Raw genomic sequence first — 13,685 nt, 5'->3', positions numbered from 1 at the left:
GTTGCGGTGTTGTGCATATATACACCATGAATAGATTTTGTCACATTTGTTGATAAAGATTTATTTTTCAGCTCTCCAGTTGTCATAATATCTAAAAAAGAGACATTCTGGTTGATGCAGTCTGTGCAGTCTGTGACGGGAGGGGGGGGGGGGGCGGCGCGAGTGGGGGGATTCCAACCCTGGCTGTAGATTGGGTACTTCCCGTGCTGTCACGCCCATGGGTGGAGTCAGTGGTCGATTTTGAGGCGCGGTTGAAATACCCACACTTGTAGCCAACCCAGACATTCTTTAATTTCAGCACAGCAGCCGTGAGGTTAGTTGTACATAACGGGGATCCTCTGTCGCTTTCCAAACACAAGGAAAGGGGTCATCACGGATTTTCTATCTGGCAAGGTCTACCTATCACTGGGCTGGATTTTTAACCACTAAACTCCTCGAGGTTTTTCTTTTAGATTTTATTTTTGTTCAGAAAACCGAAAAGGAAGATGGGAGCTCAGTTGTCCAAGGGTGGAGTAGCTGTGGAGGCGAAAGCCGTCGCCGACCCGGCTGCTAAGACAAACGGCCAGGTAAGATGCATCCACATGAGCACTCAACGCCCACTTCCAGCGTGGGTTGTGTGGTGAACGTGTTCGCGGCTCAGAAGACCGAACGTTTAACGGTGACTAATGGACAGAACTTGAAATTTACTTTTTTACTAAATAAACATAATTTGAGTTAATATTTGCCTAGAAAATTGTATCAATTTTACAGTGAAGTGGAAGACAAAGTATATTGAGGTTGATTGGTAGCCGACTGACGTTGAGGCAGTTTCTCCTGCCTGCTAGCTTTATGGATGGCAAGCTAGCGTTAAGCGATGCATGCCATGCCACCGCTTGCTATCACCACCCCTTTGTTTAGCTACCAAACGTTAATTCGTATGGCAGTTTGCTTTGGTTGATTTTTCGGTGCTTAACAACACCTATAATTATGGAACGATACATGCATGAATTGAGAACAGGATTTAACCAAATCCATCTATCTTGGAAGTTGGCCATAGCTGGAGGCTGGCAGTCACTCGCTCATCGAACAAAAGATGCAGAAGGGTTCGGCGCGAGGCGCTTTTTTGCTGAGTTGCAAACAAAAGCGCACGGGCTCGCCAGTCAGCACGGGCTCGGCTGTCTGCAACAAACAAGTCAACATTTCTGTCGACAAAACCATATCAATAGCACGAACGCATTGTGGTTTGTCTGATAAATCCCCTACTTTTTATGGCCGTTGTGTTATTGTCAGCCGATTGAGTTACAGCGAGTGAGAGCATGTTTGAGGTCTTTGGATGATGGAGGGGTGTTGCTTATGTGAGGGTCCTTGACTCCATCTGGAAAGGTTAGCAAGCGCGATCAGATCTTGCCAGTAGCGGTAAGCTTAATTAAACATCTCCGCAGCTTTCAAAATCGTCGTTTTAAACAAAATATTTAAAAGACAACTTGCTGATAGTTTGTGCTGAAATATGGGGTGCACGAGTGTACAGAAATATTCAGAAATGCACGATATTGTGTGCAAATGAATGCGAACCGCATAATTGGCTAGACTGGCACAAGACAAGAGCACCAGTCTCATTGGGATTCCTTTGTTCCAAATCCCGTTTGCTCTCCGAACGTTTCCATGGAACGCGACTGCCCCCATGTGTTTGGTATGAGGTCACGCAATCATACGGGCCGCGAGATTACTTTTCGCAACCCAGTTGAGCAAGAACACCATAGAGTTTGGCCGTATGAAAGAGACCGCTCGCTCCCCTGACCTGTCTATGTACTCTCCAACGTTATATAAATCTATGTAATCCATAGACATGTTGAAGATTTGGTGTACTGCCATATGACAAGATGGCTGAGGACATAATTATCCCATGCTTGACAACAATTCTAATTGCAGTTGGTCTAATTAGTATCCACATCAAATGTATGCATTAGTAAACACCTTGGTTTTAACTGTGCCTAGGGCCCGGTCAACGGTAGCCCATACCACACCTTTTGCTTGTAAATTAGGGGTACCGTGCTTGCATGTCTAAATGTTCTCTTCGTTGGTATCCACAGGAGAACGGACATGTCAAGACCAACGGCGATGTCTCTGCCAAGCCTGCCGGGGACGCGGTGGTCACCGACGGAAACGGAGCTGCCGAGCCGGCCAAAGAGGCGGAGACAGGGGCCGGGGACGCCATTGAGCCCGCCCCCGCCGCAGAGGGAGAGGCCGCCAAGACCGAGGGGGAGGCCGCCAAGGACGCCAAGAAAAAGAAGAAGTTCTCCCTGAAGAACTCCTTCAAATTCAAGGGCATCTCCCTGAAGAAGAGCAAGAAGGGCAGCGAGGAGGCCAAGGAGGAGGCCGCCTCCCCCACGGCGGAGGAGAAGCCCGAGGAGAACGGCCACGCCGCCAAGGAGACCAAAGACGAGACGCCGGCCGCCGAGCCCGTGGCGGAGGCCGCGGAGGAGGCCGCCGCCCCGGCCCCGGAGAGCGAGGCCACGGAGGAAGCCCCGCCCACAGAGGCAGCCAAAGCCGAGGAGGCCGCCGCCCCCGCTGAGGTCACGACACCCGCAGCCTCCGAGGAGGCCGAGCCGAAGGCGGAGTGACTGCGCCCTGCCCACGGCGCCCGAACTGTTTTCCAAGATTAAAGTATATAAATATATATTATGAGAGACACGTGCCACGTTCTTAAAGTTCTAAACAAAACTACAAAAGAAGACAAACGAAGAAGGATATTATCACGTCTGCTGATTCAACCACCAGTTCACTGCCTTTTATTGTTTCTCAACTGACAGAATCTCACCCGGGCCCTCTCATGATGAAAGTGTTGGCTTATGTCGCCCCCTCATGGTACACACAGGGACTGGAGCGTGGGTGAAGTTTTGGAGCGGATGTAGAACGAATCAGGAATACTGACTTATTTTCCCAATTCATGGAACAAGCATCCTTTTAATAGCGTGGCAGCCCTATAACATTTATTTTTCTTTCTCATCTTTTTGGGATCTAAAAATTGACAACGGTAATGGAGCGGGGCAGACACTCACTCGAAATGACTGTTATATGGACACATAAATCTTTCAAAAGATCTTATTAATTTTTAGAATTCTACATTCCTATGTTTTACCCCCAATTTTCAAGTATTTTGTGCTGTATAGGAAAAACGAAATTCAATGAGGGGAGGTGGACCGCGCCATGTCTTTGTGCATTTTGATTTATTTTTTTTCTGGCTAAAACCACATTTGAGCCGTCTTGCAGTGTTCACATTTCAAAGTCTATGATGCAGGGGTTGGGTTGTGTAAAAAAAATGTGAGCTTTTTATCTGCAATATGTCTGTAAATATGTTTTGGCCAATATTTTTGGTTCTCTTTATTTTGCTATCGTTTAAAGATGTTAATGGTTTTATTGTAACTTTTAATAAGGGTAAATAAATGTTTGATCCCCTCTGTCTGTGAGTACCTCTCAGTATGTCATTCCAGGTCATGTGGAGGAGGGAGGAGCTTAGCTACTCCAAGCCCAGGATGGGTTGAACAGTGCGGGTGGTGTTGTACAGACTAGTACCTGATTGAGTTATAGGTTGTCACAGACACACAGTCATTGATAATTAATGACATATTGTAGCACAATGTAAGCAAATAATAGATAAGCAATTATACTCATACTATACCATATTGGGACATGTTAGACAATTATTGTAAGTAAATACATTTTAGTTATCTACATAAAGGTTTCAAATAACTGACACCAGAGGCAAAGCAAACAGTGAGTAAGTTAGATTGATAGAATCCGAAGAAGATTTTATTTCGCCAAGTAAGCTTACACCAACAAGGAATTTGCTTTATTATCTTGGCACATGACAGACAGTGCAAGAACAAGACAGGTCAGTGCAAAATACACTGACCAATTGGCAAATACAATCTTCAAAAATGTACTACATAGAACTAACAGTGGCTAGTTGCCGGCCTCCTGTCGCAGGGGAGTGGTTCAGAGAGTTTGTGACCATGGTCCAGGTACTTCAAATTGAGCACAAGGTGAGTTTGCCTGTCAGAGTATTGCACGTCTCAAAAGACAGACTTGAAGATCCACAAAGCACTCTAGGTAAGATTGTTGCCTCCAATTTCTGAAGTTGTGGGCCTTAAATGAATGACTGAGGAGGACATGGGACAGCTGACATGTGGGCACATGACTGGACTGTATCGAGGTGAGGGAAATGATTCCCAACTCCATTCACACTGAAGTTGTTGTATTTAGTCTCCATCCACTCAGTAGGCTTTAGCTATATTATATATATATATATATATGGTATAGTTGTGTAATCTCACAAAACACCCAACCTGTGTAGTCTTAACTGGCATTTATAAGGTACAGTCGGCACTGATGTAGCATAACAGTAATATCTATCAAACATCTTGAGACCAGATACAGGACTAGCGCTCACACCAACTCCATGATACACAAACCACAAAGAAGTCAAAAGTCAAAGTCGACTTTATCACTATTCATACACCTTTTTATTGTGGTTTGGGTATGAAATAAAATCACTGGTTAATGTGCTCTAACAATATCGAGGGTCAGAACGGCCCCTCCATGTCCTGACTGCTAGACAGAGATAACGCTTCAAAGATTCACACACAGGCCACCAATATCAGACTAGACTCTAAACTGCTATCCTACAATTTAACTTGCAAAGCATTTGCTACAGATGATACAGAAGATAGATAAGAAAAACTTAATATTAAATGTAATTCCAAAGGGAATTTTTCAACAATACAATGCAATACAGTGTGTGTGTGGTGGGGGGTGGGGGGGGCAATAAGGCACAATATACAATATACATACAGGCTGTACACAAAGTACTTGTGTTTTTTATTGGGGATAATCAATCCTTAAAATTAAACTGAATGATAATTCACATTTCAACAATTTATTTTAGACACAGCTCCTCTAAAAGTTCTTCCTAGGGAGAAAGCTGGATCACACCCTCTCTAGGCGAGGTGCCAACTAACGGTGGAAGTCAGACACCACCCTGACGAAGGATATAGGCCGAAATGCGTAGGTGATCAACATGGTGCATTAAATTATTTATACTCAAGGAGACCTAGAGTGTGCGGCTTTCTTTCTTTCTTTTATACACAGCTCCTCAACACACATTCTAGTAAACAGTCATTAGATGAAGCAAATTCTGTGTCACACGTTAGAATTCACAATCGATTAGTTGGAGCCCGTATGTTAGCCAAGAGTCTAGGACAGTTTATCATGACCTCTTGAACTTTGAGATGAGCCACCCCACTGCTTCTCCAACTGCTGCACCTGCAGCGCCCACAGCTGCTGTGGCCACACCAGAGAGACCTAAAGCCCCTACAGGGAGAGAAACCACAAAACAGGCTCATATACTGTAAGTAGGTAGTCTAGGTACTTTACTGATCCTCAGGATGAACTTGAAAACTAGTTCTGTCAATCATTGATTGAAATGCATGATTTGCCCACTTTTTATTATTTCTTCGTGACATGTGTTGGCTTTACCTGCTGATTGGAGACCAGCCACCAGGCTCCCAGCTGCTACCGCACCTCCGTTGGCCACAGCTGCAGAGGACATCATGCCAGCAGCTATAGACCCAGCAGCAATCCCACCTGCAGTGAAGCCTATTGCACCCAGGGCAACTGGGGCCAGGAGGACAGCCGCTCCTGAGAACCCAAAAAATAAAGTCAGGCTAGAATAAACCACCACTTCAGTTTTGGACCACAACTAGGCTACAGTTCATTTTTTACAGCAGAAAACTTAATAAAATGCAATATTTTGTTAAGTGTATAATGTAATTTATGTCTAAGTGTCCAGTAGGGGAGGACCGGGACAGGGGGACGAATGAAACACGCTTGTTTCATCCACAATAGGGAGACCTCCAATCATGTACTTATACATGCTTGTGCAAGTTACTGTGGACGAGCTTCATTCGAAATTTGAGCACCATCGGACAGTTTTTGACGGAGCTAGCAACGGAAAACGTATTTTGCGCCACATAAGTAAAATTGTGGTCCTACATGTATTTTTCGATTGTAGTCTAATTATACATGTGTTGAAAGTTAAGATAATTACAAACCCCAAATAGACCGCTACGAAACACAATAAGCAAAACAGAACGAAACTTACAACTCATAATAGTAAAGGACATGTACAAGTTGTTTGTCATCAAAAAATGGAATCGACATCTTTATTCATTTCTGTGTAAATCTGATCAAACCAAAAAGTGTTTCATTCGTCCCGGTCCTCCCCTAACATACGAATATGAGATTGAGATAAGCTTGATGGTTATTTTATGATGCGCCATTTGTGCTGAGTAATACTTTACCGGCTCCAACAATCGCGTTGCCTAGAAAGAATAGAACGACAAATTATTTGACACCAGTATATGCACAATGTGGAAATTCAGTCCTTATCAGACATTAGATCACGTCTACACCCTACTAACCTGCTACCATTTTCTTTGAGTGCAATTTGCTAAAATGAAATGATAAAATAAGTTTAGAAACATATCATCACCACATCTGTCTCATTCTTATTACAAATAGGTCGGGTTTAGTCTTTGGTTTGTCCCACACCTACCCTTGGACCTGTATATTATATATCCGTTGAGTTGTGCCTTTGTTTGGACATACGCTACTTGTATGCTGTTTGTCTTTGTCTACTTCTTCTTCTTCTATGGGGTTTAACGGCGGTTGGCATCCTAAAAGTTGCATTACCGCCATCTACTGGAGCTAAAAACCTCTACAGGATCCGGTCGCTCAGAGGCCCTTTCCGAATCCAGCTTCCCTCGCCCTATGCACCCCCCCTCGGTTTGCGCGTTCACGCGGAGGCCGCGCCATATTAAGTGCCATCCGAAACCAATTAGCGCCGAGTGGAAGTGGCTTATAACCAAGCCCCCAGGATCTGAAATCTAAAGTGAAGGCCTATTGAACCGCGCCATCTTGGCTAGATTTGTAGTCATTTTGCTATTTCCGGTGACTTTTGTACTTGCGCAGTTGAGCTTTTCTGTCCGACGCGCGTCCACGCACGTTCCCGGCTCTCCCCGCTTTGATTTAGCAATGAAAACCGGCTTGTATATTAACCTGTTTTTGTAAAATATATCCATTGGAGAAATTATTTTTTCATCCAGGCATCTTAGTTTTAACAGGTTAAATATAACTGATCATGTTTTGTTTGCTAGTAGATGGTATTCATTCCGTTCGCGATAACGTTATTGCAGCCAGGCTAAATTCCTCCAGGGAGCCAGTGACCGGCGAGTTGAAGAGCTTCACTCCCCGCCAGCAGGAGCTTTGGCCGCGGCTACCGCATCTCGGATAACCCGCTGAGTTCGTGGCTGCTATTTCACATTCGCCCTTGATCAATCCCAATACCGATCCATGGTAATAATGAATCAATCGTTCAGATCGGCAGTGCTGCATGCATGTTACAACATCATTGTTAGCTTTATTAACATAACCATAGCCTACATTTATCTCTCTAACGTTAGGCTATCCATCTTACACCAGTCGGCCATTCGATAGCTAGAAGCGGTGCCAACGTTGACCGTGGACGCGCGTAGGACAGAAGTACAACTGCGCAAGTACAAAAGTCACCGGAAGGCCAGAAAAGCACAACTGCGCAAGTACAAAAGTCACCGGAAATGGTCAAATGACTACAAATTTGCCAAGATGGCGCAGTTCCATAGGGCTTCATTTTTGATAGCGGTCAGTGAATGGAGTGGCTGTATCCAGTTCTATTAATAGCCTACATCCATGCTTATAACACCCTCGGTAGGATGCAGGCTCGATTCACATGTGCAGCTGTTTTTATTGCCCGAAATGGAAGACGCGCCGTACAAATAAGTTCCTCACAAATGATACGACATTTTGTTGTCCACAAAAAACGAAACAGCACTAAAGAAGCTTGGGAGTAAGTCTATTATTTATTTTCATAGGTTTAGTCCATGAATGGCCTGCCACTCACCACAAAACATTTATTTTCAATAAATAAGAATTGTGGCAATCCCTGTGTATCCTTGATATCCGTGAATCTGGAGACAAATATGTGCAATCTCTGGTTGTCATATTAGTGGTAGGGTCTGCAATCTAAACTAGCCGTGAACACAGCTCTGGAAAGGATGAGATCACAGCAAAATCCTGGTTTACTATAGGCCCTTTCTGAATCCAGTCCCTCCCCACTCGCACTCAGTCACCGAGTGCACTCCGTTTTGTAGTCCCCTCACAGCTGAATGTAGTTCCCTTGATAAGGGTGTAGGGTATAAAAACCTTAGGGACGCATGTATGGTTTACTATTAATCAGGGACGTGCACAGATAGACACGAGGTGGTGCTAGAGCACCTGCCCTTTGCTCTCTGGACAAGGCAAGTGCCCTTTTGAAACTTTTTTTTTACAGTGTAGGCCTACTGTATGTGGCCCATGGTGACATCGATCAATTCTCGATTAAAAGCGTGTAGCCTAATAATAATGCCCCAAAATGCGTTGTAATTTTGCCAGACCCCCCCACACACACACGTACCCGCGGCACACCCGTGCCCCTCCCCTCCCTCTCTTCCTTTGTCAACGGTAAACGCGAAAAGCGGACACAACCGGGCCGCGCTACTCCTCCCCTGCCCTTTCCCCATCCAGACTGCCCGAGTGATGACAGCTAACCAGCCAGGTAATTCTAATAGGTAATTTAATGCCTTGGCCATATTGTCATTTGGATATTTCCACTTAGGACCTAGGTAGGCTATCTGATATAGGCAATCCTCATAAGCTGCAAAGTGCTGTTGAGGCGAAACCATGGTAACCGTTGTGGTTTGTGTTTCCGCTGGAGTGGGGGGAGTGTCCCTAAGGGTTTTTATACCCTACACCCTAATCAAGGGAACTACATTCAGCTGTGAGGGGACTACAAAACGGAGTGCACTCGGTGACTGAGTGCGAGTGGGGGGGGGGGGGGGGGGGGACTGGATTCGGAAAGGGCCAGACTCTCTCCATCAGGCCGGTTTCCTTTAGAAACCCAACCAGATACTTCCTGCCTCGCCTACCACACTCCAGTATTCCCTGTACCCCTGAGCCCACCAGCCCAGTCCTACCCATTCCCTCCATCATAACCTTCCTCTCAGATACATATTTCCTACAGTGCACGAGTACATGACCCACAGTTTCCGGAACCAGACACACCTCACAGTTTCCAGTAGGATGTTTCCCAATAACGTGCAGAGTCCCATTCAAATTACTGTGGCCAATACGCAGCCTGGTCAGCACCACCTCCTCTCTACGGTTCCGCCCACTACATCTCTCACCACCCACATGTTGTTTGTCCGATGCTTTATTACAGGGTGAAGTATAGTTGTCAACCTAAGTCAACCTAACCTACCTGGGTGGAGTCAAGTTGGCCAATCAGGTTCACAATCAGGCTGATGACTCGCACCTGCTCCCACTCAAGGACTTTGTCCACTCTGGCAGAAGCCTGATGAAGAGAGCGCGGTCTGATGGGGATGTGAGCCAGACAGGTTTGGACTCTGGCAACCCCCAACACATCTGCTCTGTGTAGACAGGTTGGGGGTTGCCACTCCTGTGTATATTTTGAGCGTAAGGGAACATTTCTCTAATTCAGGGTCCTTTGCATTGATGTCCCCCAGTTTTGAGCCATCAGATCTTGACATTAGTGTTACACTGCGCCCAGTGTCAACCTCAAAGGTCACCTTTGCTTTATTCTGTTGCAACTCTAACGTGATGGGAGCCACTTTAAGTAATTTCTCAGAAACACTGTACATTGTGAACACACCCTCTCAGGGACGGACTGGGACAAAAATTCAGCCCTGGCATCTTGGCCCAGACCGGCCCACAGGACTGGACTGGGTGAATATTTCCTACCGGGAAATGTAGCCCCAGTCGGCCCACTAGCCGAGCCGACGCGTGAAATGGAACACCTTCAGTTTCGTTTTGTTGACGGGGGGGGGGGGGGGGGGGGGGGGGGGGGGTGCTGCTGCGCGATTTGTTGACGGGGGGGGGGGTGCTGCTGAGGCTCTCTAGCGGCCCACGCAAATGACATCTGAAAATAACAGAGGGAGGGGTGGGGCCTACATATGATTGGGCCAGCCCAGTGTCAGTATAGAAAATGGACCAATGGGCCGCTGTCCCTGCTCTATGGGCCGTGCGTTAGCTCGTTTTTTTAGATCGGCCCACAAGTAGGTCCGGCCCACCGGGCATTTGCCCGGTACGCCACATGGCCAGTCCGGCCCTGCACCCTCTTCTTCTTCTGCTTCCCGTCTCAGCTTGTCTGCTGATGTGATCCATGACCCCCCCATCCTTCCTTTTTCACCCCTCCCCCACCTTTAATTTGGGTTTTCTCTGGGGGTGAGGTGGCCCTACATGGCCCTACATGCCCTTTTGATGTGCCCCTGTTTTCAATGCTCTTTTCTATTACAATTACAATTAGGCCTAACACTTGTCAGCAGGCTAACTAATAGCCCATTCACTTTTGTAACCAGGGCTACAAATTAGGGGGGCTGTAGAATCCTATTTAAAATGAAATCCTATATCCTAAATCCTTTATACTTAAACTAGCTAAACCTGAATCTAAACTAAAAGGGGCTGGTAACCATCACCAGGTGGCCCTATATGGCCTTAACAGTTATGTGGACAATAATGTAACTGCAGGGTGAACTGAATAATAACTAGACATGGGCTCAGAGAACACAGACCTCCGCCCACGAATGCATTGCATGGCTCTGCGCCTATGGATCCAAATGTTTTTACATGTTTGGCATGGCTTGGACATAAGCATTTCCTTGGCGCTTGTTTTCACTGTTCCCACAGAAGACTTTTCTGTGGGACCTGTCATTTGCAGGCGAATTCACTGACTGGGTGAATTCGCCTGCAAATGACAGTCCATAATGGCGGCAACGCATGCGAAAAATTCACCTAATGTCTCCTCTTGGCATTCCATACTCTTTGGTTGCAGTAGACTAATCGAGCCAGGAGAAAGCAAAAGCACGAATCAGCTTTTTTTCATCATCCAGTGAGAGGGGCTAATTCTTGCAACAGGCGTATTTCTAAAATAAAAGAAGGCAACCTAATCTATCGATTGCAGTTGCCTACAAGCCCTCCTGGACAAAAATAGACACAGTTTCGTTTCCTGAAATAGGTTTCGTTTTCGATGAAATCATAGATGTCGGGTCTTTATAATGCTGGGCTGGTCCTGTGGAGAGCAGAGCAGGAGAACCGACCAGAGGACCCAGACCTAACCGTAAACCTGTGTCTACAGCCAGAGAACCAGAGAACCCAGACCTAACCGTAAACCTGTGTCTACAGCCAGAGAACCAGACAAGAGAACCCAGACCTAACCGTAAACCATGGGACTGCGTGAGTAGAAACGTTTTACATGTTTTCGGGTCCATATCAGTTTATTAGATAGGCTACAGTTTATGAATAACTGCATATAATTTGCCAATTTATCTCGTCATGTTTTTATTTCAGTGACCTACCTTGCCATAGCCGCTGGTGCAGGTAGGCTAATTCATTCTTTCAATCAATTTGTTTCAACTGTTAAAGCTTGTAGCCTATAGGTCACGTAATGCGATATAACGTTACAGTGCATATATCAGATGGAAATCTACCTTTGTCATTACTATTATTTATTTAGCCTGTGTTGTTTTTCTAATGCCTGAATGATGAAACAGGATGTTCTAAATTTTTTCTGTTACAAATTCAAGTTGTCCTCCCTCTCAAGGTGGAACGGTTGCCCTGGCACCAGTTGTCCTGGGAGCTGTAGGTTTCACTGCAGCTGGCATTGCTGCCAACTCCATTGCCGCGACCATGATGTCTTCGGCCGCCGTTGCCAACGGGGGCGCAGTGGCATCAGGAACCTTGGTGGCCCTCCTGCAGTCTGTAGGTAGGCTACTGACAATCGTTTCTATGTGGTTTAAATGATCTAAACCCGGGATACATTGGTAGTTTCCCAATAAATAGCCTACATAGATAAATAGAACTTGGCTAAGTCCATTGATAGGCTATATGAATCAAGAGAATGATGTCCTGTCATACCAGGATCATCCTCAACTCTCTTTTCTTCATTGAAACCTCTCTCTGTGGTAGAGTATAGTGTTCTGTATTATGTTGTGCTGTCAATGCCACACTTGTGTGCTTCCTCCTCCCAGGCGCTGCAGGCTTAGGTGCGGCTGGCACTGCGGGGTTGGGCACCGCTGGAGGAACAGTAGGAGGGCTGCTTGCACTCATCATCTGACCAAGAACCACCATGAAGAAAGAACAAATGCCATATATGAAATTTATTCTTAGCCTAGCATATATAGAAGCCCATTTATAAAATGTTATTTTATTTAGGCTAGAAAATGGTATTGTATGATAGTTAATCACTTTCATATGCATGGTTATTATATAGCCTAGATTATGCATTTTCTTGTATGCAGCACAGTCTAAAGACTAAATATGTTAACTCTGGGCTTTCTTTTGTTCTACCCTTTACACTACACTGTTCGTTCTTAATAAAGATATGAATATGTTTAAGACATGGTTGCTATGTTGTCTCTTACATTTTAGCTTGGGAGGGTATGGGCCAAATACTTTTTAGACAACATGTAAAGATAAAATTATAGAGATCATTAGTAAAATAGCTTAATAGCAAAAAGTCCGAAAATTGTTTCATGGAAATGGCAATCAAAACAATCAAATGAAATTCACATGCAATTATAATAACATTAAGGATCTCTGATAATACTATGTACAATCATATTTACAATATGCTACAGAGGCCCAAAGTGAGATAATGGTTGCAGTAGCCTACATTCGTACATCTAAGCTATATGATTTATAAATTCAATGAATGTTGTAGGCCTATTGTCATTGGTAGTAGTCGTAAGTAAACCAGTAAGACTGATGGCCAGTAATAACAAACGGAGCTTCTTCCGACTCTTACATAGAAAATTGTCAATCCATGTCCTATTTCAACTGTCAGTACTTTTAGTTACAATCGACTCTGTAGATGTGTTTCTCTGGGCTTGTGTATACGCTGATGACATTGCCATTATGGCTGAGAATGAACAAGATATGCAGACCATGTTGTCATGTACATATGACTGGTGTAGGAGATGGAGGCTGTCTATAAATGAAAGGAAAACCGAAATGATTCACTTTAGAAACTCGTCTGAGTAAATATCAGTTTAGTTTTGGTAACAAGAAAATACATTTTGTGAAGTCTTACAAGTATCTTGGGTTGTATGTTGATGAGCACATGAACTTAGAGCGAGGTACAACAGCCCTGGCAGAATCAGCGGGTAGAGCCCTAGGGGGGTTATTGGTAAAATTAAGACACTTAAAGATATTGGTTTTCGAACTTATACTAACCTTTTCCAAGCCTGTGTTTGTCCAGTTCTCGATTATGGGGCCGGGGTGTGGGGTCATAGTAATTATTTAAAAAGTGTATCGGTGTACAATAGGGCCATTTGATATTTTCTTGGTGCACATAAATATGCCCCAATTCTATCTGTTGTAGGAGACACAGGGTGGGTGCCCTGTGAGGTTAGATGGAAAGGTAGTACAGTCATGTTATGGAATAGATTATTAGATATGAATACCAGTAGATTAACTTTTAATTGGGACATAAAACAAAAAGGACCTTGGGCTGCAGAAATGTGTGACTTGTTGTGTAGTAATGGTTTTGAAGAAGTAGG

The 13,685-nt window shown here is 44.8% G+C and overlaps 2 protein-coding genes across 2 annotated transcripts; both read left to right on the top strand.

Moving 5' to 3' along the window:
* The first annotated feature begins 312 nt into the window (after nucleotides 1-312).
* Nucleotides 313-3,439, top strand: marcksl1a (MARCKS-like 1a). Its single transcript, XM_084437766.1, has 2 exons — nucleotides 313-566; nucleotides 2,070-3,439. Exons 1-2 carry the CDS (start codon nucleotides 486-488, stop codon nucleotides 2,598-2,600), a joined length of 612 nt encoding a protein of 203 aa, XP_084293892.1. The 5' UTR covers nucleotides 313-485; the 3' UTR covers nucleotides 2,601-3,439.
* Nucleotides 3,440-11,219: 7,780 nt separating this feature from the next.
* On the top strand, nucleotides 11,220-12,473 carry LOC311309329 (uncharacterized protein). Its single transcript, XM_084438556.1, has 4 exons — nucleotides 11,220-11,361; nucleotides 11,476-11,505; nucleotides 11,729-11,890; nucleotides 12,156-12,473. The coding sequence occupies exons 1-4, from the start codon at nucleotides 11,352-11,354 to the stop codon at nucleotides 12,239-12,241; spliced, it is 288 nt and encodes a 95-aa protein (XP_084294682.1). The 5' UTR covers nucleotides 11,220-11,351; the 3' UTR covers nucleotides 12,242-12,473.
* Nucleotides 12,474-13,685: the final 1,212 nt, after the last annotated feature.

Source organism: Borostomias antarcticus (genome assembly GCF_949987555.1).
Source record: "Borostomias antarcticus genome assembly, chromosome: 5".
Taxonomy (NCBI): Eukaryota; Metazoa; Chordata; class Actinopteri; order Stomiiformes; family Stomiidae; genus Borostomias; species Borostomias antarcticus.
The sequence above is the reverse complement of the archived record's forward strand: the minus strand, read 5'-3'. Positions and strand labels throughout refer to the sequence as shown.

Coding starts and splice junctions, on each gene's coding strand:
- marcksl1a (XM_084437766.1), top strand. CDS start 486: ATGGGAGCTCAGTTGTCCAAGGGTGGAGTAGCTGTGGAGGCGAAAGCC. Junction 567..2,069: donor CTGCTAAGACAAACGGCCAG/GTAAGATGCATC, acceptor TGGTATCCACAG/GAGAACGGACATGTCAAGAC.
- LOC311309329 (XM_084438556.1), top strand. Junction 11,506..11,728: donor TGCCATAGCCGCTGGTGCAG/GTAGGCTAATTC, acceptor CTCCCTCTCAAG/GTGGAACGGTTGCCCTGGCA. Junction 11,891..12,155: donor GGCCCTCCTGCAGTCTGTAG/GTAGGCTACTGA, acceptor TCCTCCTCCCAG/GCGCTGCAGGCTTAGGTGCG.